This window comes from Rhincodon typus, chromosome 19 (assembly GCF_021869965.1).
Source record: "Rhincodon typus isolate 14 chromosome 19, sRhiTyp1.1, whole genome shotgun sequence".
In the NCBI taxonomy this organism is placed as follows: Eukaryota; Metazoa; Chordata; class Chondrichthyes; order Orectolobiformes; family Rhincodontidae; genus Rhincodon; species Rhincodon typus.
This window is the reverse complement of record NC_063350.1, coordinates 16,807,437-16,819,588: the sequence shown is the minus strand read 5'-3', so window position 1 is coordinate 16,819,588 and position 12,152 is coordinate 16,807,437. Positions and strand designations below refer to the sequence as shown.

Genomic DNA, 12,152 nt, shown 5'->3' with positions numbered 1-12,152 from the left:
CTGAAAAGTAGAAACAGGATATTAATCTGATCGTAATTGCCGATTTGCTGAGGATCCAAACCTTTTTGTGTGGAAACCACTGTCATCATTAAATACTCTCATATAATGGACTTTCAAAATTTTCTCCACATCTTAGTTATCTGCTCCAATGAATTCTTGACTTTTCACCATACATAAGATTAAGCTCATCCAAAGCTCTGCAATGTATTGAACTTTCACCAAGTGTCATTCACCATGACCCATGTGCTTGCTGACCAACATTGGCTCCTGGTCTGGCAACAGCTCAAACTAAAAATCTTCATTCTTTTGCATTCAAATTCACCCATGGTCTCGACCTTCCCTGGTTCTGTAACCTCCAAACCCACTTCTACCATCCATGCATTTCTCCAATTCTAGACACTTGCACACTACTATGTTCCATCAGTTGACACTATCATGATTGCTTTCAGTTGCTGAGTCCCTCAACTCAAGAATTCCCTCCCAAAACCTTTCTGCCTCCATATGCATATCTCCTCCTCCAAGGCCAACCTTAAAACCTACCTTTTAGACCAAGCTTTAGGTGAACTGCTCTAATCCCTTTATGAGGCTGAGTCAAATTCTAAGTAACAAAGCTCCATTGAAGAACCTTGGAACATTTTACTATCTCTGTATAAATGTAAATTGGTGTTGATGATCAACCACAGAGTTATATCAGAAGAAACCTGACCCAGAGCGTCAAACTCTCTGTTTAAATACCTACAATGCTGCTCTATGTTTAGATCATTATCCATATATTATGCCTGCAGTTGTTCAGACTGCAGTTTCTCCTTGAATGCTGTCCACTTATTGCCATATAGTTTACACTGGCCCAGTCAACCTCTACAACCTGTTACTCTTTGAGCAAGTGGGCAAAGTTACCAGGTCAACTTCTTTATTTGAAACAGTCCAGTTCCATGTCATTCCAGCTGTTTAGAATGCCATTTTCAGTATTCTAATGGCAGCTAAACCAAGAGAGAAGAATCTGCAATAAACACATTGTTTCAGGACCTGCAGTGTTCTTAATTAGGGAAGGCAGAAAAGCAATGAAACTTCCAGTCCATTGTTGCACAAGCTGCTGGATCTTCCCCAACAGGAAAGTATCTCTGGGTCATATCATAATGAGTGTGTTTGTCCCAGTTGGTGTACCATGCATATAAAAAATAGGCATTTTGATTCTTTTATACGTGAAGGGCCTGTGTTTGTTACGTGGTGGAACATAGCCGTGCAGGACTCTCCCTTTTACTTCTTGGGCTTAAGTTTAAATATCATGTTGACAGTGCATGAAGTAAAATATAGGATCCCCACCTGAAATAAAATTCCTGTTATTTTAATGAAGGCATTCACTCATTTACTTTAAACAGAATAGCACCTTCACCAAAATACTAGTGAGCGGAACCTTGCACAAATATTTCCTGGTCCATTAGTAACTTTGCACAGTGTCAATTCAACTGAGTCATTGGAAAAGAGTAAAAGGGGCTCCAGTCCACACCTGGTTCCTGTAGCACACACGGTTCTTACCAAGGCTGGTGCAAAATTGGAATTTTTCCAAGCAAATTTATCCAAAAATCTGAAATAAACAGAAACATTTTTTATTTAAGTATAGCAGTTGCTAGAGTTTACTGTTTCTATATATTAATTTTTTGTGCATTTTATCTGTTACAGTATTAAGTTATGGTGTTGACAATAAATGTTTTACTTTTGCAGTTCAAATTGAGAAGGGGATTTACCACAAAGCATTAGAACTGAATACTGAAGATTCTCTGTGAACAGAAATATATACATGACATTGTTAAGCTCTGGTTCAATCACAAAGTTCTAACTTTTTTCTGATCAGCAGTCAACCAAACATTCTAGTGGATCAATAGCTGGTTTAGAATTGAACACTTACATTAAAGGGTAGAAATTAGCTTTGTTTCTCAGAATCAGTTATGTTATCTGTCAGAATTTAGGCTGAATTTGAAAGTTGTGTCGGCAAAATCACAATAACACGAACACGAGTTGATCTCGTTCTGGGATTCAAGGAAATCTGCCATTTCTAACAGGCATTTCCTTGTGGGTTAAAGAATTGCTGAAAAAATAGAGCACTTCAATTTATGATCTCCTGTACTGATAAAGTGTTTATTGTCTAAGTAAGAGTAAGAGCGTCACTACCCCAATATTATTTCTTAACCATAACCTTTTATAGTTCCTGCTGTCATTCATTCTTCCATTTCCTAATACCAGCTTTTCCTACATCCTCTCTAAATGAGATTACCAATGTAATGTCGAAATCATATGACATAAGCTTTGTATGCTAAGATAGAGGGACAGAAATGAAACAGAAATTCCTTTCACTTAGAACCCTTATAAATAACTGAAGGATGTAGACTAAAGACTATCAATCAGAATATAGAAGTCTTATTTTACTTGTGGGCTCCTCCTTGCCTTGAGTCTTTCAGATGTGTCATCTCTATTGAGGTGAGCAGTTGAGAAATCCCCTTTGAGACATTTCCCTGACTTTTCTTAATTGCAAATGGAAACTCTTCACCTCTACTATTTCACTCCTAAGCAGAACAGCCTAGGCTTATGTGCCTCTGCTCTATCACTCTCTGCTGTGATATTTCAGTACACTTCGCCATTCTGTCAGCAATTGCATGACTTATTCCGTTCTAACGTTTTTGAGAAGACTCGTAGCTCAGGTTGTGAATGAGGTTGTTGATTTGTTCACTGGGCTGGTAGGTTGGTTTGCAGACGTTTCATCACCGTACTAGGTAACATCATCAGTGCGCCTCTGAGGAAGCGTTGTTGGTCTGTCCCGCTTGTTATTTATGTGGGTCCAGTCTGATGTGGTGGTTGTGGTTTCTGGTTCTGCTTCATAGTAATTGGTATATGGGGTCTATTTCCACAGCTTTGTAGAAGGAGTTCCGGGTTGAGTACCAGGCTTCCAAGAAATCCCGTTCATGCCCTTGGTTGGCTTGTCTTAGGATGGTTATGCTGTCCCAGTCGAATTCATAGCCTTCTTTGTCCAAGTGTATGGAAACCAGTGATAGTTGGTTGTGTCTCTTGGTAGCTAGTTAATGCTTATAGACCCTGATAGTTAGTTTTCTCCCAGTCTGTCCGATGTAGTGTTTGTGGCAGTCCTTACGTGGGATTTTATATATACCGTTGGTCCTGTTAGTTGTGGATATGGGATCATTTGTTTTTGTCAGTAGTTGTTGTAGTGTAGCTGTGGGTTTGTGTGCTATCACAATTCCGAGTGTTCAGAGTAGTCTGGTGGTCATCTATGATATGTTCTTGATGTATGGTAGGGTGATTAGTGTATCCAGGCATGCTATGTCTTCCTGTGGCTGTCTGTTGAGTAAGTACCAGCAGACGCTTTTTGGGTGGCTGTTGTTTTTAATGACACTGTGGAGGTGTTTTTTTTCGGCTTTGCACAGTTCCGGCATGCTGCAGTGTGTTATGGCTCCTTTGAACACAGTCCTGATGCAGTTCGTTTGTGGGTGTTGGAGTGGTTGCTGTTGTAGTTAAGTATTTGATCCGTATGGGTAGCCTTCCTGTATATGGTGCTCTGGAGCTCAACGTTGGCCCTTCATTCAACCAATACATCCAGGAATGAGAATCAGGTTGTTGTTCTGCTCTTCCCTGGTAAATTTTATGCCAGTGAAGATGTTGTTGATGAGTTGGTGAGAAGTGACTCAAAATGCATCTATTCAGATTTCCCGACTGCTATCATTGGACAATGTACATTGTCTGTACAAGTAACAAAATCATCCCTCTGGCCATAAATTTCTGCATGGTGTATTTGGTCGTGGATTAATTGGACTTTATGCCAACCATTGATATGGTATTTTCACTCTACAAAACGTTGAAATGAATAATGTCATGCAGATGAATGCATCATTCTAAAAGTGCAACTTCCCAACAACTTCTAGCCTCTACAGTCTAAATAATCTATGCAATTTAACTGTGTATTTATAAATAATCTGTAGACAGTGTGCTACTTTGGGAATGTCAACAAGCATTTATATTTATCTTAAGATGAACCTCAGCAAGTTTCATTTCCTGCACCACTTAATGTGTTTATGTAAAGTTCCCTTGTGTGCTCTTTAACACATTGTATTTATATTAGTTAAAAGTAATATCATCATGTGAAGCAATGAAACAGTACAGGACATTAAACATAGATATGCTTTAAAAATAAATCCCCATGCATTGAGTATTGACTTGTTTTGGACTGGAGTTAAATGATACAAACTGAAATGTCAAAAAGCCATAGAAATTCATTTAGAGCATCTCATTGATGAAATTGTGTTTTCATAAGGATGATCAGAAAGACAGGTGTCTTATATGATACTGAACTCTTATATTGAACTAATTCCAAAACTGCAAATCTTTAGGTTATCACTGTTACTGAAGGAATTGACTTTTCACACTGCTATCTATTATAATTTTTTAGCAGCCAGGTCAGAAATTGTTGCAAATGGTACAACTGGGTAAATTATATTCTATTGCACAATGACAGAAATGTATTTGCATTGCATTTTGCTGTAACAGAGCTGAATCTCTTTTGTATTCATTGTGAAGAGCAGGCATCCATATTAAATCAATAGCAGAGTTGCTCATTTTTTATTATTTCTTAGGTAACCAGCCTGTGACACCAGTGCAATGTTCAGTAGAGAGATATTGCAGTGCATGTAGCTTAAAAATATGAAAAATGTTGCTGAATAAAATTGTTTGCTTTAAATAAAGGTGCCTTTAAGAAAGGCCTGAGCACTCTGTTTTTATTTCATATTTGGACACCAGCCTTTCTCTCCTCTTATAACCTAAGAAAAATAACTTCCATGTTGAGTCCACTAACGAAAAGTAACCTTCTCAAATCTCTGACAACAAGGTGCAGAGCTGGATGAACACAGCAGGCTAAGCAGCATCATAGGAGCAGAATCTCTCTACTGTTCTATGAATATATGGGCTTGTGGTTGAGATTTCCTCACACTGTAAATGCCAACCTGAACGATAGTGTTGTGCAGAGGTACTGAATAAAGACTAAGCACATTCCTACAAAAAAATGGAAAAAATGGGATCATGCTGCACCTCTTCATTAGCAACAGAGCATCAAGGTCAGATAATGGATTGTTTGCCTGCTATGTTACATTAAGATTGTTCACTGCTTTATATTATGCACAATGTGAAGTTTTGAACAGAATTACATTCACCTCTTGCTATAAATATATACTGCACTAAGTGAGAGTCCTGTGATTTAGGGGCTTCAGATATATGAGTTCACATTTGTGAGTGTGCTGGTACAGATTTATAGTTTCAAATCATTTTGGTTCCTGATTTCTCTTTCTTCAGTTCCACTTTTGCCTCTGAGGAGGAAGCCAACCAAACCTCAACTGTCCTCGTCATGGGCGGGAAGGATATGAAGAGTTGTGATCTGGAGAAAATGGCATAAAGTGACACCCTGGATTCTTTTCTGTGTCAATGTTTGGAAGATGCCACACAGGCCCCCAGTTTCTCCTTGAAATGAGCCAGCGGATTACACAGTTCGGTGATGATGGAATGGGAGACACCTAAATTGATGCCTGCACTGTCTTTCGGAGAGTTGACGAGTACTCATTTGGAAGTACGGAACTTTAGAATTGCTGAAAAATGACATGTTTTGTCAAAGTTATTCATAAAGAAGAATTACGTTGACAATCAATTCAGGATTGCCAGCCAGGCTTGGAGTATGTCGCGTTTTTGTGTACAGGAAGTGACATATATTAATACGGATGGTCCTGTTTATTCGCACACCCGAACAACTTGTCAACACTCTGCACCTGTTTCAAATCGACAAAATAAGTCAAAGCCATTCACTGATTCATTTCTCAGGGTGAGGTACCACCAATCGGAATCTTCCGGCCTGGTTTAAAATTTAAACAAAAACTGACAGTTAACTGGAAATCAATGTTAACTGATGTGATGTGCTTGGCATTGCCTCTATCAATCAAAATCTACTTGACAACCAGTAACACTCTCTTCTCATACATGTTAGTTTTCCCCTTAAATTGGTATTGTTACAAATTGTCCTGATGACTGCAAAATGAAACATGCCTTTTATTTAGAATACATTTGAAGAAAATATCAGTGTGGCCTGCAGATACAGTGTCTCATCATACCCCTCTGACTTCTTGCTGAATCTCCCTCTGTGTTAGGATAACTGGAGGTTGATGTTCTTGCTGGGTTTACCAACAAACCTACAATTGCTGTCTCCTTCAACACTGTCTTCACATTTGAAGCAAGGTCACAAGAACTCAAGCCAAAGTGATTTCCATGTCAGATGCATGAGCATATAGCCCGTGGGGAAGGTCAGAAACATTACACGAGTTTATTGAAAGAACACATGAGCCCTCGCATTCAGCACAATGAAGCCTTAGGTTGTGCCCTCATGCAGTGTGACATAGAGGCTTCCTAAAGAGGTCAATGTACACCTTATTACGGTGTTCTGTACTTAAGCATATTTTTATACATTGCACTTCCAGAGTTTTCTTGCTAGATCAGGAAAGCAGAATTCTGCCAGTAAGCCACCATGATAGCCCCATAAAGAAAAGTCATCCTTGCACATCACAGACCTATTTCCTTGCCTACTTACAGTTCAGTGTGTGAATATACCACCTGTGAAGTGATGTCTTCCAGTCTTAGCTTTGGAATGGCTTTCTGAATTGAGAAGTTAAGGTGACAATGCTATATGTACGTTTGTCTGATAACCAACCAAATTGCTAGGGGAAATCCTTGTTAATTCATTTTTCTTTCCTTAGTAATCTGCTGAAGTTAAGCAGATTGTTGTGCTGATGCTTGCACAGCCACTCTGACATTCCATGCACAGCAAACAGCATGCAGACATGGAACATAGCATTGACTTCCAGTTCTGGAACTCACTGCCACGCATGGTCCTCCGAGGTCCCGTGGAGAGAAAAAAAACTAGGGGCAACACTGCTGCTATTAGAGAGAAATATGGAAAAAGAATCAGTGCACATGTGTAATGGTCATGTTTGCTCGAAGACGTCATTCTTAATGTACCTTCTTGGACAATAAATGACCTGCTGATCAAGTGCAAATAGAAGCCAGATGGGTGGTATTACTGCATCACTGCAGTCATGATAATTACAAATGCCCCTAGCAAGGCCTCAAATTCCAGACATTTTACTCAGCCTCTGAAGAAAATAAATTGTAATTTACTCCACCCACTTTACACATGGCATCAATCATTTTGTTCAGATATTGTGCAGTTGAGTTTTGATCTGAATTGGTAAGGTTCTTTCCTTGTGTTTATGTGGATGAGTTGCAGGCTTCACATCTGAGATGCAGATAATTCCCCCACATCTGAATCCTTTATGTTCCCTTCTGTGTTATGACCCCATGGCCCCATGACCTTTCAGTTTCCTCCATTTATGTTCACTTGCCTTTGTATAACTAGGCCCAATTTTACCGCCAGAGCTCTTTGTCTTATAAATCTCCATGCCCTTATTGGTCTTACATTTTCCCCATCTAGCGGCCAGCTTAACAGTGACCTTGAGAACCATTTCTGTAATCGATGAACTTCCTCCTTACTATCTAGAATTAGCTCCATCACTGTCACCATTCCCTCAGAGATCCAATGCAATGAACTCATTCCCACATTTGAATGAAAACAAAGTACTGCCGATGCTGCAAATCTGAAACTAACTCAGAAAATGCTGGAGAAACTTAGCAGGTCTAGCAGCATGTGTGAAGGGAGAGACAGAGTTAATGTTTCAAGTCCAAAATAACTCTTCCTCAGAATAGTTCTGAAGAAGATTCAAATCGGACTCTTTCTATGTTTGGCAGCATGTGTGAAAAAAATTCAGAGTTAACGTTTTGGGTCTGGTGACCCTTGCTCAGAACCTGGACCCGAAACGTTAACTCTGATATTTTCTTCACAGATGCTGCCAGACCTGCTGAGTTTTTCCAGCAACTTCTGCTTTTGTTCCTGATTTACAGCATCCACAGTTCTTTTACTCTTTCTATGTTTGTTCATATTGAGTTACCCATTTCCCCCAGCGCTAAAGGACTGTTCCTGATGAGCCTCTGACCATCACTGACCAATCACCCGGAACTGACTGTAGTGCAATCCTAGACGGACTGCAGGACAGACCTGACTGAGCACGGCCCATTGCCTGGAATAAATTCACCCCCGCACCTGGACTGACCCGTCTGTAATCCCTGGACTGGTTGCAATTCATCTGCAGAACTGAGTGTATCAGTTCCTAGATTGCAAAGATTCCCAGACTCTGGTAGGATCAAACACCTCACTGGCTGTAGTCAATCCCCAGTACAATAATCAGACAAACCCTTTGACTGACTGTTATGGTACTTCCTGACTGACCATGGAACCCTCTGACTCCACCAGGGACTGCTCCCTTTTGAGACTTGGACATGGACATTTACCTAAAGCACAGGTAGTGTGTTTGCTGCCTAAACTATTGGCACATGCTATAGGTATGGTGTTGATATAGCACTGTGCGATACAACAATATGTCCATTTCCTTGATTGGTTCTCTGAACTGCAATAAGCTGTCTGCCTCTGTCTCTGCATTACAAAGCAACACAATAAACAGAAGTTTGCAGCCTCAAAGAAAGCACAAAGTAAATGAGCTCTAAGACAGCAAGCTCATCGCCATAAATTGCATTCTGCGCAAATGCATGAGATGCGTGTGTGCTCCCTACAAACAAGGTGACCTGGCAGTAGCATGCAGGTTGTGGGTGTCCTCAAGCTGCAAAGTAAATTGTTGAAGGACCAAAGTAACGTGTAAGTTGATCCAAGAGCAGACATGCTGATATGGTGAAACTAGTGACTTGCTGCTGCCAACATTTGTGAATGAAGGACGCTGGTAGCCATGGAAGCAGACACACGTTGTTGTGAAAAATCACTTGGAGGATGGCTGAGACAAGCTTTCAGCAGTTGCTAGGTACCCATTCTGACTTACATGCCAAGCATTTGCAGCACATCAAGCAAGGAGAGGAAAATTGGAAGTGGCATGGAAATAAGGCAGAGTGAGTTAATAATGAGGTGCAAATACATGGAAACAAGGTAATCACCACTCAACAATCAATTCTGAACTCACCATTTACCACATTGATTCCTGGGATGGCAGGACTGATTTATGAAGAGAGTGAGTCAATTAGGATTGTAGTCACTGGAGTTTAGAAGAATGAGGGGGCATTCTCATAGAAACCTACAAAATTCTAACAGGTCTAGACATGCTAAATGTTAAATGAAGAAGGGTCCCGACCCAAAACGTCAACTATCCTGCTCCTCTGATGCTGCCTGGCCACTGTGTTCCTCCAGCTCCACCCTGTGTTATCTCTGACTCCAGTTCTTATGTACAGTTCTTACTACCTTTAAATGTAGGAAGGATGTTCCAAATGGTTGGGGAGTCCAGAATCAGGGTTTAAAGATTACCGGGTAAACCTTTTAGGATTCAGATGAGGAGAATAGGACTAGATTTATTTAGGATATCTGGATGACATAGACGATTTGGACCAAAGGGTCTGTTTCCTTGCTGTATATCTCTTTGACTCTAACATTTTTCACCCAGAGAGTGGTAAGCCTGTGGAATTAATTGCCACAGAAACTGGTTGAAGCCAAAACATTGTGTATTTTCATGAAGGAGGTAGATATAGTTCTTGTGGCTAAAGGGATCAAGGGATGCGAGGATAGGGGAAGATTAGGGTAGTGAACTCGATGATCATCCATGATCATATTGAATGGCAGAGCTGGCTCAAGGGGCTAAATGGCCTACCACTGCTCCTATCTTCAATTATTCTATATTTAAAGCCTAAGAGAAAAATCAAATTTTGTTTTCTCTATGTCAAGGTTTTGATTTTTTTCATTCTCTCTGTATTTTCCCAACTTTCACATCATTACAGCACGGTGGCTCAGTGGTTAGCACTGCTGCCTCACAGCACCAGGGACCCGGGTTCGATTCCACCCTTGGGCAACCGTCTGTGTGGAGTTTGCACGTTCTCCCTGTGTTTGTGTGGGTTTCCTCTGGATGCTCCAGTTTCCTCCCACAGTCCAAAGATGTGCAGGTTAGGTGGGTTGGCCATGCTAAATTGCCCCTAGTGTTCAGGGATGTGTAGATTGGGTGGGATGCTCCGTGGGTCGGTGTGGGCTTGTTGGGCCAAACGGCCTGTTTCCACTTACAGGGATTCTGTGATTACCTATGCCACACCAGCAAAGAGAAAATTCTACCCATAAAGATCCTAAGGTGACTGGATACCAGGAGGATGTTTCCTCTTGTGGAAGGAAGATAGAAACCAGGGACAGTATTTAAAAATAAGAGGTCTCGCTTTTAAGACAGAAGAAGTTTTTTTTTCAGTCAAAGCACTGTTAGTCTGTGGAATTCTCTTCTGCAGAAAATTATAGAAGTGGATCATTGAGGTTAGTTTCAAGGCATAGTTGGGTAGGATTTTGATAGATAAGGAAGTTATGGGAGACAGGCAAGAAATGTGATTGAAGACCATAAATCATGATCATATCAAATGGTGGTACAGGCTTCAAGGATTGAATTGTCTATTTTTGCTATTAAGCTCTATGTTTCTACATTTTTAAGGAGCAAGTTAATACCTTCGTTTTGTACCGATCTTTTTTGAACTGATTGTATTTTTCTGGTATTTAGAAGGATCTTTTCTTTGCCCCTTTTTTCTCTTAAGATTTTAGATACTGTTACATACTGGAAGTTTTCTTTGTCCAACAGTTCTCATAGTCAAATTACATCCTCCATTCACACACCACATATTCCCAATTCTTCCGCTACAGTTCCAGTATTAAATGATACAACTGCCCAATGCCCTTTCGTCATTCAGGTCTTCAGATCTAAGCAGTAGCATGATTCCCTCTGTAGTGTCACACAAGCTTGTGAAAACAGCAGGCAGAAAAAGACAAGCTTGGCACAAGCTCATGATGGTTGAACTATTCATGATACACTTTGCACCTGTTTCCATCATACTCGCCTCATCCCATTATTTCTCCTTCACTACCTTACAAACTCCTGGAAGAGGCAAATTCAATACAAAAGTGTTCAGGGTTAAGGAAGAAAATATACTGTTAAAACTCCTCTCTGGCTGCTTCAGACGACCAAAATCTTTGTCACCTGGTAATCCACTTACTTTCCTTTAAGATAGAATTCTAAAAGCTAGTCCAGCTCCATCTTGAAGGCATGAATATGGAATAAAATAAGTTCTGAAATGAAAATGAGTTGGTCACAATCTATATATAAAGGGCACTACATGACTATAAATCTTTCCTGTTTCAAGTGACTACTTAAATAGGTGAATAAGTTGCGCAGTAGAATCATACCACACTGTTATGATCCACTTTGGATGGATGAATTGATTACTTTCCTTGTTTCGCTCTTCATAACATAAGAATTAGGAGCAGGAGTAGTAATTCAGCCCCACGTGTCTCCTCCACCATTTATTCCTATCGCAGGCTGATCTCATCGCAGCCTCAACTCCACTCTCCTGCCCACTCTCCATAACCTTTCAACCAATTATGAATTAAAAATCTCTCTATCTCCTCCTTTAAATTTAATCAATATCCCAGCATCCACCACACTCTGGGGTGGTGAATTCCACAAGGCAGATGACTTTTTGAGAGAAGTAATTTCTCTTCATCTCTATCTTAAATCCTCTACTCCTTATGCTAAACAATGATCTCTCATTCTACATTACCCCACATGAGGAAACATGGTCTCTTGTCAGTCACCTTTAGCATCTCACATAACTTCAATTAGATCTGTCATTCTTCTAAACTCCGGAGTGTGCAGGCCTAAACTACTCAACCTCTCTTCATAAGACAAATCCCTTATCTCTGGAGTCAATCTAGTGAACGTCCTCTGAATTGTCTCCATTGCAACTATATCACTCCTAATTTAGGGGACCAAAATTGTACACTATACTCCAGATGCGGTCTTACTAATGAATGAAGCAACATTTCCTACTTCCCTACTTTTATACTCTAGTCTTTCAGCAATGACTTCCTTATTACTGCTGTACCTGCATATTAGTATTCTGCGGTTCATGTGCGAGGACACCCAGACACCTCTGTATCTAAGCACTCTGAAATTTATTTCCATTTAGATAAGTTGCCTTTC

General features: G+C 40.3%; 1 protein-coding gene across 4 annotated transcripts in view; it reads left to right on the top strand.

Moving 5' to 3' along the window:
* rbbp8l (retinoblastoma binding protein 8-like) overlaps positions 1 to 7,183 on the top strand; it is a 104,127-nt gene extending 96,944 nt beyond the window's left edge. For 3 of the 4 annotated variants that reach the window (XM_048608602.1, XM_048608598.1, XM_048608600.1), the window contains one exon: positions 5,350 to 7,183. In XM_048608602.1, the coding sequence (XP_048464559.1) occupies positions 5,350 to 5,420 (71 nt within the window). In that variant the 3' untranslated portion in view covers positions 5,421 to 7,183. Of the gene's footprint in view, positions 1 to 1,722; positions 4,755 to 5,349 lie in introns of those variants that run through there. The other variant, XM_048608601.1, reaches the window with a different exon arrangement.
* The last annotated feature ends 4,969 nt before the right edge of the window (positions 7,184 to 12,152 follow it).